Source organism: Drosophila teissieri, unplaced genomic scaffold (genome assembly GCF_016746235.2).
Source record: "Drosophila teissieri strain GT53w unplaced genomic scaffold, Prin_Dtei_1.1 Segkk83_quiver_pilon_scaf, whole genome shotgun sequence".
Lineage (NCBI taxonomy): Eukaryota > Metazoa > Arthropoda > Insecta > Diptera > Drosophilidae > Drosophila > Drosophila teissieri.
The window spans coordinates 587-16,632 of record NW_025225042.1 but is presented as its reverse complement, the minus strand read 5'-3'; the positions used below and the strand labels follow the sequence as shown (position 1 = coordinate 16,632).

General features: G+C 41.1%; 9 protein-coding genes and 3 pseudogenes across 9 annotated transcripts; 7 read left to right on the top strand and 5 right to left on the bottom strand.

The window, feature by feature from the left end:
* Positions 1-14: 14 nt before the first annotated feature.
* Positions 15-316, bottom strand: LOC122625829 (annotated as a pseudogene).
* A 2,111-nt stretch (positions 317-2,427) lies between these two features.
* Positions 2,428-3,320, top strand: LOC122625817 (histone H1). The gene has a single exon (XM_043805865.1). It carries the CDS (start codon positions 2,462-2,464, stop codon positions 3,230-3,232), a length of 771 nt encoding a protein of 256 aa, XP_043661800.1. The 5' UTR covers positions 2,428-2,461; the 3' UTR covers positions 3,233-3,320.
* Positions 3,321-3,579: 259 nt separating this feature from the next.
* On the bottom strand, positions 3,580-4,010 carry LOC122625827 (histone H2B). The gene has a single exon (XM_043805875.1). It carries the CDS (start codon positions 3,994-3,996, stop codon positions 3,625-3,627), a length of 372 nt encoding a protein of 123 aa, XP_043661810.1. The 5' UTR covers positions 3,997-4,010; the 3' UTR covers positions 3,580-3,624.
* Positions 4,011-4,053: 43 nt separating this feature from the next.
* On the top strand, positions 4,054-4,657 carry LOC122625824 (histone H2A). Its single transcript, XM_043805871.1, has one exon. It carries the CDS (start codon positions 4,223-4,225, stop codon positions 4,595-4,597), a length of 375 nt encoding a protein of 124 aa, XP_043661806.1. The 5' UTR covers positions 4,054-4,222; the 3' UTR covers positions 4,598-4,657.
* Positions 4,658-5,064: 407 nt separating this feature from the next.
* On the bottom strand, positions 5,065-5,420 carry LOC122625828 (annotated as a pseudogene).
* A 2,107-nt stretch (positions 5,421-7,527) lies between these two features.
* On the top strand, positions 7,528-8,368 carry LOC122625819 (annotated as a pseudogene).
* Positions 8,369-8,616: 248 nt separating this feature from the next.
* LOC122625826 (histone H2B) lies at positions 8,617-9,035 on the bottom strand. The gene has a single exon (XM_043805873.1). It carries the CDS (start codon positions 9,031-9,033, stop codon positions 8,662-8,664), a length of 372 nt encoding a protein of 123 aa, XP_043661808.1. The 5' UTR covers positions 9,034-9,035; the 3' UTR covers positions 8,617-8,661.
* Positions 9,036-9,107: 72 nt separating this feature from the next.
* LOC122625821 (histone H2A) lies at positions 9,108-9,695 on the top strand. The gene has a single exon (XM_043805869.1). It carries the CDS (start codon positions 9,261-9,263, stop codon positions 9,633-9,635), a length of 375 nt encoding a protein of 124 aa, XP_043661804.1. The 5' UTR covers positions 9,108-9,260; the 3' UTR covers positions 9,636-9,695.
* A 1,017-nt stretch (positions 9,696-10,712) lies between these two features.
* LOC122625820 (histone H3) lies at positions 10,713-11,218 on the top strand. The gene has a single exon (XM_043805868.1). The coding sequence runs from the start codon at positions 10,750-10,752 to the stop codon at positions 11,158-11,160; it is 411 nt and encodes a 136-aa protein (XP_043661803.1). The 5' UTR covers positions 10,713-10,749; the 3' UTR covers positions 11,161-11,218.
* Positions 11,219-12,570: 1,352 nt separating this feature from the next.
* On the top strand, positions 12,571-13,463 carry LOC122625818 (histone H1). The gene has a single exon (XM_043805866.1). The coding sequence runs from the start codon at positions 12,605-12,607 to the stop codon at positions 13,373-13,375; it is 771 nt and encodes a 256-aa protein (XP_043661801.1). The 5' UTR covers positions 12,571-12,604; the 3' UTR covers positions 13,376-13,463.
* Positions 13,464-13,722: 259 nt separating this feature from the next.
* LOC122625825 (histone H2B) lies at positions 13,723-14,141 on the bottom strand. Its single transcript, XM_043805872.1, has one exon. It carries the CDS (start codon positions 14,137-14,139, stop codon positions 13,768-13,770), a length of 372 nt encoding a protein of 123 aa, XP_043661807.1. The 5' UTR covers positions 14,140-14,141; the 3' UTR covers positions 13,723-13,767.
* A 163-nt stretch (positions 14,142-14,304) lies between these two features.
* On the top strand, positions 14,305-14,801 carry LOC122625822 (histone H2A). Its single transcript, XM_043805870.1, has one exon. The coding sequence runs from the start codon at positions 14,367-14,369 to the stop codon at positions 14,739-14,741; it is 375 nt and encodes a 124-aa protein (XP_043661805.1). The 5' UTR covers positions 14,305-14,366; the 3' UTR covers positions 14,742-14,801.
* Positions 14,802-16,046: the final 1,245 nt, after the last annotated feature.

The window sequence follows — 16,046 nt, the reverse complement described above, 5'->3', positions numbered from 1 at the left end:
CTTTTTTTTTTAACCGCGCGAATCCGTAGAGGGTGCGGCCTTGCCTCTTCAGAGCGTACACAACATCCATGGCTGTAACAGTCTTTCTCTTAGCGTGTTCGGTGTAGGGTGACGGCATCACGAATTACGTTCTCAAGAAACCTTCAGAACACCACGCGTTTCCTCGTTATATCCAATATGCGCTTCACACCGCCACGACGAGCCAAACGGCGGATAGCAGGCTTCGTGATACCTTGGATGTTATCACGCAGCACTTTGCGATGACGCTTGCACCACCTTTTCCCAATCCCTTGCCTCCTTTACCACGACCAGTCATTTTTCACTGTTTTATACTATTCTGCACACACACAGTCCGAATGTCACTGAAGAACTAATTCCAACATTTTCTGTGTGCCTCTATTTATACGTAAAACGCCAAAAACCCGAGAGAGTACGAACGATATGTTCGTTTCGTTCCTCGCTCGTCAAATGAGATGGCCTCTGTTTCCCTTTCTCTTTCTCACCATCCACGCTTGCTATATAAGTAGGTAGCAAATGCTCTGATCGTTTATTGTGTTTTGAAACGTGAAGTAGTGAACGTGAACTGTGGTGAAACTCAAATCGGAAATGGCTCGTACCAAGCAAACTGCACGCAAATCGACTGGTGGAAAGGCTCCACGCAAACAACTGGCTACTAAGGCCGCTCGCAAGAGCGCCCCTGCGACCGGAGGTGTGAAGAAGCCTCACCGCTATCGCCCTGGAACAGTGGCCTTGCGTGAGATCCGTCGCTACCAAAAGAGCACCGAGCTTCTGATCCGCAAACTGCCTTTCCAGCGTCTGGTGCGTGAAATCGCTCAGGACTTTAAGACTGACTTGCGATTCCAGAGCTCGGCGGTTATGGCCCTGCAGGAAGCTAGCGAAGCCTATCTGGTTGGTCTCTTTGAAGATACCAACTTGTGTGCCATTCATGCTAAACGTGTCACCATTATGCCCAAGGACATTCAATTAGCGCGACGCATCCGCGGCGAGCGTGCTTAAATAGGCAAGGCTTCAACTGGCAGCCAAAGCCCTAGTATACTCTACAATCGGTCCTTTTCAGGACCACAAACCACATTCAATGAGATATAACATTTTCTTTTGCAGCCTATTTATATAGAAAATAATAAAAGAATTGATATTCCATATTTTGTCTTTGTGTTAACTTCAGCTGAATATATTATGGAAATGTTTATACGGGGCAACGGCACTGAAGCTTCAAACATTTGTAAAAAAAAAATAGAAATTCTGCTAATGACAGAATCGAAATATTTGGTATTTTAATTGTTAGACCAACATTAACAAAAAAAAAGAAAAGGTTAATATAAAAACAGTTGTTTTATATTTTTTATTAGGGCTAACTTCCTTTAGAAATACCAGTGAAATAGTCATAGGGAGCAAGAACCACGGTACCTTCAAACATCTATAAAAAATCGAAATTCTGCGAGACAGTTTGGAAATAAAGTAATTATATCGGTCAGTCCAATATTTAGAAAGTAACAAAAGACTATAACATCAAGATTGTTATTTAAAATTTGTTCTTGGTTTTAACGTAATTTGGGAATATTGAAGAGGTCGTACTGGGCAAATGAAACTGCGCCTTCAACCGTCTGTAAAAAATAAAAGTTCTGTAAAAACCTGTTTTGAAATTGGTTAATTACGTTGGGAAATTCAATATCTAGTATATAAAAAAAAGAGATAATACAAAAAAGATTGCTTTATATTTTTTATTTAATGAAAACGTTGTAAGACATATTATGACTATATCAAGGCTGATATATGGCAGGGAAATTGATTTATTTTAGACAAATTATTTATAAAAATGCATGAAAACTCTAATCTACTAAAGCAAACACATTATTATTTTAAGAAAATATTAAAATAACATTATTTTTTAAAATAGATGTATTTTTTAGCATCGAAAACCATTGCTGAATGATGCCGTAAAGCAAACTTGTTGTGTAGTTCATTGTCAACTTAAATCAATTAATAAAGTATCTCAATCAATAATATACGCTTCTTTTTTAGGTTTTTCTAAAGGTCGAAAGTTGAAGTTGTAAAAAAAATCGGGAATTACTAAATTATTTTCATGATTTATAATTTAAAAACATGTTTTTTTATAAATTGCTTTAGTTAAAAATGTGAATATTCAAGTTCAATCAACATTAAAAGGTCACTAAAACCATATATCAACGATTGAAAAATTCATAGTGAAGAAAAAATTATTTAAGAATGTAGAGCAATTAAAACTTATTTTCATTAAAGATTTTAAACACTTAATATTTACAAAAAATGTTTGCACTTCAAGCAAACATCAACATAGTAAATGACTGCTGGCAGTCGTATTGTCAAAGTGCTCTCCTCCTCGATTCTCATCCGAGCAAGGGAGGTTGGCAACAGCGCGCGGACCATTTTCTGAAGAAAAAAGTGTTCTTAGTGAAGAAAAATGTCTGATTCTGCAGTTGCAACGTCCGCTTCTCCAGTGGCTGCCCCATCCGCGACAGTTGAGAAAAAGGTGGCCCAAAAAAAGGCATCTGGATCTACCGGCACAAAGGCAAAGAAAGCCACTGCGACGCCGTCACATCCGCCAACTCAGCAAATGGTGGACGCTTCGATTAAAAATTTAAAGGAACGTGGCGGCTCATCACTTCTGGCAATAAAAAAATATATTACTGCCACTTATAAATGCGACGCCCAAAAGTTAGCTCCATTCATCAAGAAGTACCTAAAATCGGCCGTGGTCAATGGAAAGCTTATCCAAACAAAGGGAAAGGGTGCATCTGGATCATTTAAACTTTCGGCCTCCGCCAAGAAGGATAAGGATCCGAAGGCGAAGTCGAGGGTTTTGTCTGCTGAGAAGAAAGTGGAAAGCAAGAAGGTAGCATCCAAGAAGACTGGTGCCTCCTCCAAAAAAACGGCCGCTGGGGCTGCTGACAAAAAGCCCAAGGTTAAGAAGGCTGTGGCCACCAAAAAGACTGCCGAGAAGAAGAAAACCGAGAAGGCAAAAGCCAAGGATGCCAAGAAAACTGGAATCGTAAAGTCGAAGCCCGCCGCAACAAAGGCGAAAGCGACCGCAGCGAAGTCGAAGGCTGCAGCAGCCAAAGCCCCAAAGGCAAAGCCAGCGGCGTCTGCCAAACCCAAAAAGACTGCGAAGAAAGCAGCGGTTTCTGCTACTGCCAAGAAGCCGAAAGCAAAGACAACGGCTGCCAAGAAGTAAATTGTGAAAAAGTACAGTAGTGGGTACATGTTCGCAATCAAAATTTTGGATTTCAAGATCTGAAATTTGTCTAAATAAGCCCTTTTCAGGGCTACAACGTTTCGTTGCAAGAGAAAAAACTTTCATTTAAATACTTTTTGAAAATTGGATTATTATTGGCAACAACAATAAAACGCGTAGTGTCTCTCGTTATTGAATTACGTTGCTTGTTGAGCGTATTCAGTTTTAGTTTCCGATTTTTTTAATATACATATCTAAACAAATTTTAACCCCATAGTATGGGTGGATATGTTGAAATCGACGATATATTGAAAAATACATTTCTTTGGTGAAACACATTGTGGCCCTGAAAAGGGCCGTTTTGGATTATTGTCCGCACTCGCAGGAACAAATTATTTGGAGCTGGTGTACTTGGTGACAGCCTTGGTTCCCTCACTGACAGCATGCTTGGCCAACTCTCCCGGCAGAAGCAGGCGAACAGCCGTTTGAATTTCTCGACTGGTGATGGTCGAGCGCTTGTTGTAGTGAGCCAGACGAGACGCCTCGGCAGCAATGCGCTCGAAAATATCATTTACAAAGCTGTTCATTATGCTCATCGCCTTAGATGAAATTCCGGTGTCAGGATGGACCTGCTTGAGAACCTTGTAAATGTAGATGGCATAGCTCTCCTTCCTCTTGCGCTTCTTTTTCTTGTCGGTCTTGGTGATGTTCTTCTGAGCCTTGCCAGCCTTCTTGGCTGCCTTTCCACTAGTTTTCGGCGGCATTATTCACTTTACTTATATTTCACAAACACAATTCACTTATCATAATGTGGGCTCCGAACGCGTTCATTTTTATACTTTTTTACGGGCAATCATTTCAGGTCTAAGTCACCCACCCCTAACTGAAAGCGCTGGCAGACGAAAAAGTATAAATATTTCCCTGCCGGGGCTCGGCCAGCATTCGTGTACCGTGTGTAAAGTGAACTAAGTGAAATAAACGCAAAGCAAAATGTCTGGACGTGGAAAAGGTGGCAAAGTGAAGGGAAAGGCAAAGTCCCGCTCCAACCGTGCCGGTCTTCAATTCCCTGTGGGCCGTATTCACCGTCTGCTCCGGAAGGGCAACTACGCCGAGCGTGTTGGTGCAGGCGCTCCAGTTTACCTAGCAGCCGTAATGGAATATCTGGCCGCTGAAGTTCTCGAGTTGGCAGGCAATGCTGCTCGTGACAACAAGAAGACTAGAATTATTCCGCGTCATTTACAGCTGGCCATCCGCAACGACGAGGAGTTAAACAAGCTGCTCTCCGGCGTCACTATTGCCCAAGGTGGAGTGTTGCCTAATATTCAGGCTGTTCTGTTGCCCAAGAAGACCGAGAAGAAGGCTTAAACGTTTCAAAAGCTGAAAACCTACTTGTACATAAAATCGTCAATCAAACCGTCCTTTTCAGGACGACCAAATTGTTACCAAAGATTTGAAAAAATTTCCAACTACGTTACTATTATGTTGTATTAAATAAATTATACAAAAAATTATTTTAAGAATGGTCATATTTTATTTATATATGCAGTACGGTTTTTCATATTTTCTATTATATAAAGTAGTTTTTTTATTTTTCGCACTTCACGATGCGTTGATATACACGCGGTGTCTGAAATCAGTACAGTCTGTACAAAGCCATGTTATGAATCTATCAATATATACACACTACACTGTCACATTGGTCTACCTGAAAGAGCAATCAACGATCGACATTTAGTTTGATGTAATTGCGTACTACGTCATTCTTGGGATTCCCAACCAATAAAAGGAAAATTTTTTTTGAAAATGTACCTCCTTTAAAAAGTGAATGGTGGTCCTGAAAAGGACCGATTGCTTAATAAAAGTACAGGACTTTTTTTTTAACCGCCGAATCCGTAGAGGGTGCGGCCTTGCCTCTTCAGAGCGTACACAACATCCATGGCTGTAACAGTCTTTCTCTTAGCGTGTTCGGTGTAGGTGACGGCATCACGAATTACGTTCTCCAAGAAAACCTTCAGAACACCACGCGTTTCCTCGTATATGAGTCCAGATATGCGCTTCACACCGCCACGACGAGCCAAACGGCGGATAGCAGGCTTCGTGATACCTTGGATGTTATCACGCAGCACTTTGCGATGACGCTTGCACCACCTTTTCCCAATCCCTTGCCTCCTTTACCACGACCAGTCATTTTTCACTGTTTTATACTATTCTGCACACACACAGTCCGAATGTCACTGAAGAACTAATTCCAACATTTTCTGTGTGCCTCTATTTATACGTAAAACGCCAAAAACCCGAGAGAGTACGAACGATATGTTCGTTTCGTTCCTCGCTCGTCAAATGAGATGGCCTCTGTTTCCCTTTCTCTTTCTCACCATCCACGCTTGCTATATAAGTAGGTAGCAAATGCTCTGATCGTTTATTGTGTTTTGAAACGTGAAGTAGTGAACGTGAACTGTGGTGAAACTCAAATCGGAAATGGCTCGTACCAAGCAAACTGCACGCAAATCGACTGGTGGAAAGGCTCCACGCAAACAACTGGCTACTAAGGCCGCTCGCAAGAGCGCCCCTGCGACCGGAGGTGTGAAGAAGCCTCACCGCTATCGCCCTGGAACAGTGGCCTTGCGTGAGATCCGTCGCTACCAAAAGAGCACCGAGCTTCTGATCCGCAAACTGCCTTTCCAGCGTCTGGTGCGTGAAATCGCTCAGGACTTTAAGACTGACTTGCGATTCCAGAGCTCGGCGGTTATGGCCCTGCAGGAAGCTAGCGAAGCCTATCTGGTTGGTCTCTTTGAAGATACCAACTTGTGTGCCATTCATGCTAAACGTGTCACCATTATGCCCAAGGACATTCAATTAGCGCGACGCATCCGCGGCGAGCGTGCTTAAATAGGCAAGGCTTCAACTGGCAGCCAAAGCCCTAGTATACTCTACAATCGGTCCTTTTCAGGACCACAAACCACATTCAATGAGATATAACATTTTCTTTTGCAGCCTATTTATATAGAAAATAATAAAAGAATTGATATTCCATATTTTGTCTTTGTGTTAACTTCAGCTGAATATATTATGGAAATGTTTATACGGGGCAACGGCACTGAAGCTTCAAACATTTGTAAAAAAAAAATAGAAATTCTGCTAATGACAGAATCGAAATATTTGGTATTTTAATTGTTAGACCAACATTAACAAAAAAAAGAAAAGGTTAATATAAAAACAGTTGTTTTATATTTTTTATTAGGGCTAACTTCCTTTAGAAATACCAGTGAAATAGTCATAGGGAGCAAGAACCACGGTACCTTCAAACATCTATAAAAAATCGAAATTCTGCGAGACAGTTTGGAAATAAAGTAATTATATCGGTCAGTCCAATATTTAGAAAGTAACAAAAGACTATAACATCAAGATTGTTATTTAAAATTTGTTCTTGGTTTTAACGTAATTTGGGAATATTGAAGAGGTCGTACTGGGCAATGAAACTGCGCCTTCAACCGTCTGTAAAAAATAAAAGTTCTGTAAAAACCTGTTTTGAAATTGGTTAATTACGTTGGGAAATTCAATATCTAGTATATAAAAAAAGAGATAATACAAAAAAGATTGCTTTATATTTTTTATTTAATGAAAACGTTGTAAGACATATTATGACTATATCAAGGCTGATATATGGCAGGGAAATTGATTTATTTTAGACAAATTATTTATAAAAATGCATGAAAACTCTAATCTACTAAAGCAAACACATTATTATTTTAAGAAAATATTAAAATAACATTATTTTTAAAATAGATGTATTTTTTAGCATCGAAAACCATTGCTGAATGATGCCGTAAAGCAAACTTGTTATGTAGTTCATTGTCAACTTAAATCAATTAATAAAGTATCTCAATCAATAATATACGCTTCTTTTTTAGCTTTTTCTAAAGGTCGAAAGTTGAAGTTGTAAAAAAAATCGGGAATTACTAAATTATTTTCATGATTTATAATTTAAAAACATGTTTTTTTATAAATTGCTTTAGTTAAAAATGTGAATATTCAAGTTCAATCAACATTGAAAGGTCACTAAAACCATATATCAACGATTGAAAAATTCATAGTGAAGAAAAAATTATTTAAGAATGTAGAGCAATTAAAACTTATTTTCATTAAAGATTTTAAACACTTAATATTTACAAAAAATGTTTGCACTTCAAGCAAACATCAACATAGTAAATGACTGCTGGCAGTCGTATTGTCAAAGTGCTCTCCTCCTCGATTCTCATCCGAGCAAGGGAGGTTGGCAACAGCGCGCGGACCATTTTCTGAAGAAAAAAGTGTTCTTAGTGAAGAAAAATGTCTGATTCTGCAGTTGCAACGTCCGCTTCTCCAGTGGCTGCCCCATCCGCGACAGTTGAGAAAAAGGTGGCCCAAAAAAAGGCATCTGGATCTACCGGCACAAAGGCAAAGAAAGCCACTGCGACGCCGTCACATCCGCCAACTCAGCAAATGGTGGACGCTTCGATTAAAAATTTAAAGGAACGTGGCGGCTCATCACTTCTGGCAATAAAAAAATATATTACTGCCACTTATAAATGCGACGCCCAAAAGTTAGCTCCATTCATCAAGAAGTACCTAAAATCGGCCGTGGTCAATGGAAAGCTTATCCAAACAAAGGGAAAGGGTGCATCTGGATCATTTAAACTTTCGGCCTCCGCCAAGAAGGATAAGGATCCGAAGGCGAAGTCGAGGGTTTTGTCTGCTGAGAAGAAAGTGGAAAGCAAGAAGGTAGCATCCAAGAAGACTGGTGCCTCCTCCAAAATAACGGCCGCTGGGGCTGCTGACAAAAAGCCCAAGGTTAAGAAGGCTGTGGCCACCAAAAAGACTGCCGAGAAGAAGAAACCCGATAAGGCAAAAGCCAAGGATGCCAAGAAAACTGGAATCGTAAAGTCGAAGCCCGCCGCAACAAAGGCGAAAGCGACCGCAGCGCAAAACCCAAAAAGACTGCGAAGAAAGCAGCGGTTTCTGCTACTGCCAAGAAGCCGAAAGCAAAGACAACGGCTGCCAAGAAGTAAATTGTGAAAAAGTACAGTAGTGGGTACATGTTCGCAATCAAAATTTTGGATTTCAAGATCTGAAATTTGTCTAAATAAGCCCTTTTCAGGGCTACAACGTTTCGTTGCAAGAGAAAAAACTTTCATTTAAATACTATTTGAAAATTGGATTATTATTGGCAACAACAATAAAACGCGTAGTGTCTCTCGTTATTGAATTACGTTGCTTGTTGAGCGTATTCAGTTTTAGTTTCCGATTTTTTTAATATACATATCTAAACAAATTTTAACAATGGATAAGTTGAAATCGACGATATATTGAAAAATACATTTCTTTGGTGAAACACATTGTGGCCCTGAAAAGGGCCGTTTTGGATTATTGTCCGCACTCGCAGGAACAAATTATTTGGAGCTGGTGTACTTGGTGACAGCCTTGGTTCCCTCACTGACAGCATGCTTGGCCAACTCTCCCGGCAGAAGCAGGCGAACAGCCGTTTGAATTTCTCGACTGGTGATGGTCGAGCGCTTGTTGTAGTGAGCCAGACGAGACGCCTCGGCAGCAATGCGCTCGAAAATATCATTTACAAAGCTGTTCATTATGCTCATCGCCTTAGATGAAATTCCGGTGTCAGGATGGACCTGCTTGAGAACCTTGTAAATGTAGATGGCATAGCTCTCCTTCCTCTTGCGCTTCTTTTTCTTGTCGGTCTTGGTGATGTTCTTCTGAGCCTTGCCAGCCTTCTTGGCTGCCTTTCCACTAGTTTTCGGCGGCATTATTCACTTTACTTATATTTTCACAAACACAATTCACTTATCATAATGTGGGCTCCGAACGCGTTCATTTTTATACTTTTTTACGGGCAATCATTTCAGGTCTAAGTCACCCACCCCTAACTGAAAGCGCTGGCAGACGAAAAAGTATAAATATTTCCCTGCCGGGGCTCGGCCAGCATTCGTGTACCGTGTGTAAAGTGAACTAAGTGAAATAAACGCAAAGCAAAATGTCTGGACGTGGAAAAGGTGGCAAAGTGAAGGGAAAGGCAAAGTCCCGCTCCAACCGTGCCGGTCTTCAATTCCCTGTGGGCCGTATTCACCGTCTGCTCCGGAAGGGCAACTACGCCGAGCGTGTTGGTGCAGGCGCTCCAGTTTACCTAGCAGCCGTAATGGAATATCTGGCCGCTGAAGTTCTCGAGTTGGCAGGCAATGCTGCTCGTGACAACAAGAAGACTAGAATTATTCCGCGTCATTTACAGCTGGCCATCCGCAACGACGAGGAGTTAAACAAGCTGCTCTCCGGCGTCACTATTGCCCAAGGTGGAGTGTTGCCTAATATTCAGGCTGTTCTGTTGCCCAAGAAGACCGAGAAGAAGGCTTAAACGTTTCAAAAGCTGAAAACCTACTTGTACATAAAATCGTCAATCAAACCGTCCTTTTCAGGACGACCAAATTGTTACCAAAGATTTGAAAAAATTTCCAACTACGTTACTATTATGTTGTATTAAATAAATTATACAAAAAATTATTTTAAGAATGGTCATATTTTATTTATATATGCAGTACGGTTTTTCATATTTTCTATTATATAAAGTAGTTTTTTTATTTTTCGCACTTCACGATGCGTTGATATACACGCGGTGTCTGAAATCAGTACAGTCTGTACAAAGCCATGTTATGAATCTATCAATATATACACACTACACTGTCACATTGGTCTACCTGAAAGAGCAATCAACGATCGACATTTAGTTTGATGTAATTGCGTACTACGTCATTCTTGGGATTCCCAACCAATAAAAGGAAAATTTTTTTTGAAAATGTACCTCCTTTAAAAAGTGAATGGTGGTCCTGAAAAGGACCGATTGCTTAATAAAAGTACAGGACTTTTTTTTTAACCGCCGAATCCGTAGAGGGTGCGGCCTTGCCTCTTCAGAGCGTACACAACATCCATGGCTGTAACAGTCTTTCTCTTAGCGTGTTCGGTGTAGGTGACGGCATCACGAATTACGTTCTCCAAGAAAACCTTCAGAACACCACGCGTTTCCTCGTATATGAGTCCAGATATGCGCTTCACACCGCCACGACGAGCCAAACGGCGGATAGCAGGCTTCGTGATACCTTGGATGTTATCACGCAGCACTTTGCGATGACGCTTGGCACCACCTTTTCCCAATCCCTTGCCTCCTTTACCACGACCAGTCATTTTTCACTGTTTTATACTATTCTGCACACACACAGTCCGAATGTCACTGAAGAACTAATTCCAACATTTTCTGTGTGCCTCTATTTATACGTAAAACGCCAAAAACCCGAGAGAGTACGAACGATATGTTCGTTTCGTTCCTCGCTCGTCAAATGAGATGGCCTCTGTTTCCCTTTCTCTTTCTCACCATCCACGCTTGCTATATAAGTAGGTAGCAAATGCTCTGATCGTTTATTGTGTTTTGAAACGTGAAGTAGTGAACGTGAACTGTGGTGAAACTCAAATCGGAAATGGCTCGTACCAAGCAAACTGCACGCAAATCGACTGGTGGAAAGGCTCCACGCAAACAACTGGCTACTAAGGCCGCTCGCAAGAGCGCCCCTGCGACCGGAGGTGTGAAGAAGCCTCACCGCTATCGCCCTGGAACAGTGGCCTTGCGTGAGATCCGTCGCTACCAAAAGAGCACCGAGCTTCTGATCCGCAAACTGCCTTTCCAGCGTCTGGTGCGTGAAATCGCTCAGGACTTTAAGACTGACTTGCGATTCCAGAGCTCGGCGGTTATGGCCCTGCAGGAAGCTAGCGAAGCCTATCTGGTTGGTCTCTTTGAAGATACCAACTTGTGTGCCATTCATGCTAAACGTGTCACCATTATGCCCAAGGACATTCAATTAGCGCGACGCATCCGCGGCGAGCGTGCTTAAATAGGCAAGGCTTCAACTGGCAGCCAAAGCCCTAGTATACTCTACAATCGGTCCTTTTCAGGACCACAAACCACATTCAATGAGATATAACATTTTCTTTTGCAGCCTATTTATATAGAAAATAATAAAAGAATTGATATTCCATATTTTGTCTTTGTGTTAACTTCAGCTGAATATATTATGGAAATGTTTATACGGGGCAACGGCACTGAAGCTTCAAACATTTGTAAAAAAAAAATAGAAATTCTGCTAATGACAGAATCGAAATATTTGGTATTTTAATTGTTAGACCAACATTAACAAAAAAAAAGAAAAGGTTAATATAAAAACAGTTGTTTTATATTTTTTATTAGGGCTAACTTCCTTTAGAAATACCAGTGAAATAGTCATAGGGAGCAAGAACCACGGTACCTTCAAACATCTATAAAAAATCGAAATTCTGCGAGACAGTTTGGAAATAAAGTAATTATATCGGTCAGTCCAATATTTAGAAAGTAACAAAAGACTATAACATCAAGATTGTTATTTAAAATTTGTTCTTGGTTTTAACGTAATTTGGGAATATTGAAGAGGTCGTACTGGGCAAATGAAACTGCGCCTTCAACCGTCTGTAAAAAATAAAAGTTCTGTAAAAACCTGTTTTGAAATTGGTTAATTACGTTGGGAAATTCAATATCTAGTATATAAAAAAAAGAGATAATACAAAAAAGATTGCTTTATATTTTTTATTTAATGAAAACGTTGTAAGACATATTATGACTATATCAAGGCTGATATATGGCAGGGAAATTGATTTATTTTAGACAAATTATTTATAAAAATGCATGAAAACTCTAATCTACTAAAGCAAACACATTATTATTTTAAGAAAATATTAAAATAACATTATTTTTTAAAATAGATGTATTTTTTAGCATCGAAAACCATTGCTGAATGATGCCGTAAAGCAAACTTGTTGTGTAGTTCATTGTCAACTTAAATCAATTAATAAAGTATCTCAATCAATAATATACGCTTCTTTTTTAGGTTTTTCTAAAGGTCGAAAGTTGAAGTTGTAAAAAAAATCGGGAATTACTAAATTATTTTCATGATTTATAATTTAAAAACATGTTTTTTTATAAATTGCTTTAGTTAAAAATGTGAATATTCAAGTTCAATCAACATTAAAAGGTCACTAAAACCATATATCAACGATTGAAAAATTCATAGTGAAGAAAAAATTATTTAAGAATGTAGAGCAATTAAAACTTATTTTCATTAAAGATTTTAAACACTTAATATTTACAAAAAATGTTTGCACTTCAAGCAAACATCAACATAGTAAATGACTGCTGGCAGTCGTATTGTCAAAGTGCTCTCCTCCTCGATTCTCATCCGAGCAAGGGAGGTTGGCAACAGCGCGCGGACCATTTTCTGAAGAAAAAAGTGTTCTTAGTGAAGAAAAATGTCTGATTCTGCAGTTGCAACGTCCGCTTCTCCAGTGGCTGCCCCATCCGCGACAGTTGAGAAAAAGGTGGCCCAAAAAAAGGCATCTGGATCTACCGGCACAAAGGCAAAGAAAGCCACTGCGACGCCGTCACATCCGCCAACTCAGCAAATGGTGGACGCTTCGATTAAAAATTTAAAGGAACGTGGCGGCTCATCACTTCTGGCAATAAAAAAATATATTACTGCCACTTATAAATGCGACGCCCAAAAGTTAGCTCCATTCATCAAGAAGTACCTAAAATCGGCCGTGGTCAATGGAAAGCTTATCCAAACAAAGGGAAAGGGTGCATCTGGATCATTTAAACTTTCGGCCTCCGCCAAGAAGGATAAGGATCCGAAGGCGAAGTCGAGGGTTTTGTCTGCTGAGAAGAAAGTGGAAAGCAAGAAGGTAGCATCCAAGAAGACTGGTGCCTCCTCCAAAAAAACGGCCGCTGGGGCTGCTGACAAAAAGCCCAAGGTTAAGAAGGCTGTGGCCACCAAAAAGACTGCCGAGAAGAAGAAAACCGAGAAGGCAAAAGCCAAGGATGCCAAGAAAACTGGAATCGTAAAGTCGAAGCCCGCCGCAACAAAGGCGAAAGCGACCGCAGCGAAGTCGAAGGCTGCAGCAGCCAAAGCCCCAAAGGCAAAGCCAGCGGCGTCTGCCAAACCCAAAAAGACTGCGAAGAAAGCAGCGGTTTCTGCTACTGCCAAGAAGCCGAAAGCAAAGACAACGGCTGCCAAGAAGTAAATTGTGAAAAAGTACAGTAGTGGGTACATGTTCGCAATCAAAATTTTGGATTTCAAGATCTGAAATTTGTCTAAATAAGCCCTTTTCAGGGCTACAACGTTTCGTTGCAAGAGAAAAAACTTTCATTTAAATACTTTTTGAAAATTGGATTATTATTGGCAACAACAATAAAACGCGTAGTGTCTCTCGTTATTGAATTACGTTGCTTGTTGAGCGTATTCAGTTTTAGTTTCCGATTTTTTTAATATACATATCTAAACAAATTTTAACCCCATAGTATGGGTGGATATGTTGAAATCGACGATATATTGAAAAATACATTTCTTTGGTGAAACACATTGTGGCCCTGAAAAGGGCCGTTTTGGATTATTGTCCGCACTCGCAGGAACAAATTATTTGGAGCTGGTGTACTTGGTGACAGCCTTGGTTCCCTCACTGACAGCATGCTTGGCCAACTCTCCCGGCAGAAGCAGGCGAACAGCCGTTTGAATTTCTCGACTGGTGATGGTCGAGCGCTTGTTGTAGTGAGCCAGACGAGACGCCTCGGCAGCAATGCGCTCGAAAATATCATTTACAAAGCTGTTCATTATGCTCATCGCCTTAGATGAAATTCCGGTGTCAGGATGGACCTGCTTGAGAACCTTGTAAATGTAGATGGCATAGCTCTCCTTCCTCTTGCGCTTCTTTTTCTTGTCGGTCTTGGTGATGTTCTTCTGAGCCTTGCCAGCCTTCTTGGCTGCCTTTCCACTAGTTTTCGGCGGCATTATTCACTTTACTTATATTTTCACAAACACAATTCACTTATCATAATGTGGGCTCCGAACGCGTTCATTTTTATACTTTTTTACGGGCAATCATTTCAGGTCTAAGTCACCCACCCCTAACTGAAAGCGCTGGCAGACGAAAAAGTATAAATATTTCCCTGCCGGGGCTCGGCCAGCATTCGTGTACCGTGTGTAAAGTGAACTAAGTGAAATAAACGCAAAGCAAAATGTCTGGACGTGGAAAAGGTGGCAAAGTGAAGGGAAAGGCAAAGTCCCGCTCCAACCGTGCCGGTCTTCAATTCCCTGTGGGCCGTATTCACCGTCTGCTCCGGAAGGGCAACTACGCCGAGCGTGTTGGTGCAGGCGCTCCAGTTTACCTAGCAGCCGTAATGGAATATCTGGCCGCTGAAGTTCTCGAGTTGGCAGGCAATGCTGCTCGTGACAACAAGAAGACTAGAATTATTCCGCGTCATTTACAGCTGGCCATCCGCAACGACGAGGAGTTAAACAAGCTGCTCTCCGGCGTCACTATTGCCCAAGGTGGAGTGTTGCCTAATATTCAGGCTGTTCTGTTGCCCAAGAAGACCGAGAAGAAGGCTTAAACGTTTCAAAAGCTGAAAACCTACTTGTACATAAAATCGTCAATCAAACCGTCCTTTTCAGGACGACCAAATTGTTACCAAAGATTTGAAAAAATTTCCAACTACGTTACTATTATGTTGTATTAAATAAATTATACAAAAAATTATTTTAAGAATGGTCATATTTTATTTATATATGCAGTACGGTTTTTCATATTTTCTATTATATAAAGTAGTTTTTTTATTTTTCGCACTTCACGATGCGTTGATATACACGCGGTGTCTGAAATCAGTACAGTCTGTACAAAGCCATGTTATGAATCTATCAATATATACACACTACACTGTCACATTGGTCTACCTGAAAGAGCAATCAACGATCGACATTTAGTTTGATGTAATTGCGTACTACGTCATTCTTGGGATTCCCAACCAATAAAAGGAAAATTTTTTTTGAAAATGTACCTCCTTTAAAAAGTGAATGGTGGTCCTGAAAAGGACCGATTGCTTAATAAAAGTACAGGACTTTTTTTTTAACCGCCGAATCCGTAGAGGGTGCGGCCTTGCCTCTTCAGAGCGTACACAACATCCATGGCTGTAACAGTCTTTCTCTTAGCGTGTTCGGTGTAGGTGACGGCATCACGAATTACGTTCTCCAAGAAAACCTTCAGAACACCACGCGTTTCCTCGTATATGAGTCCAGATATGCGCTTCACACCGCCACGACGAGCCAAACGGCGGATAGCAGGCTTCGTGATACCTTGGATGTTATCACGCAGCACTTTGCGATGACGCTTGGCACCACCTTTTCCCAATCCCTTGCCTCCTTTACCACGACCAGTCATTTTTCACTGTTTTATACTATTCTGCACACACACAGTCCGAATGTCACTGAAGAACTAATTCCAACTGCACGCAAATCGACTGGTGGAAAGGCTCCACGCAAACAACTGGCTACTAAGGCCGCTCGCAAGAGCGCCCCTGCGACCGGAGGTGTGAAGAAGCCTCACCGCTATCGCCCTGGAACAGTGGCCTTGCGTGAGATCCGTCGCTACCAAAAGAGCACCGAGCTTCTGATCCGCAAACTGCCTTTCCAGCGTCTGGTGCGTGAAATCGCTCAGGACTTTAAGACTGACTTGCGATTCCAGAGCTCGGCGGTTATGGCCCTGCAGGAAGCTAGCGAAGCCTATCTGGTTGGTCTCTTTGAAGATACCAACTTGTGTGCCCTTCATGCTAAACGTGTCACCATTATGCCAAGGACATTCAATTAGCGCGACGCATCCGCGGCGAGCGTGCTTAAATAGGCAAGGCTTCAACTGGCAGCCA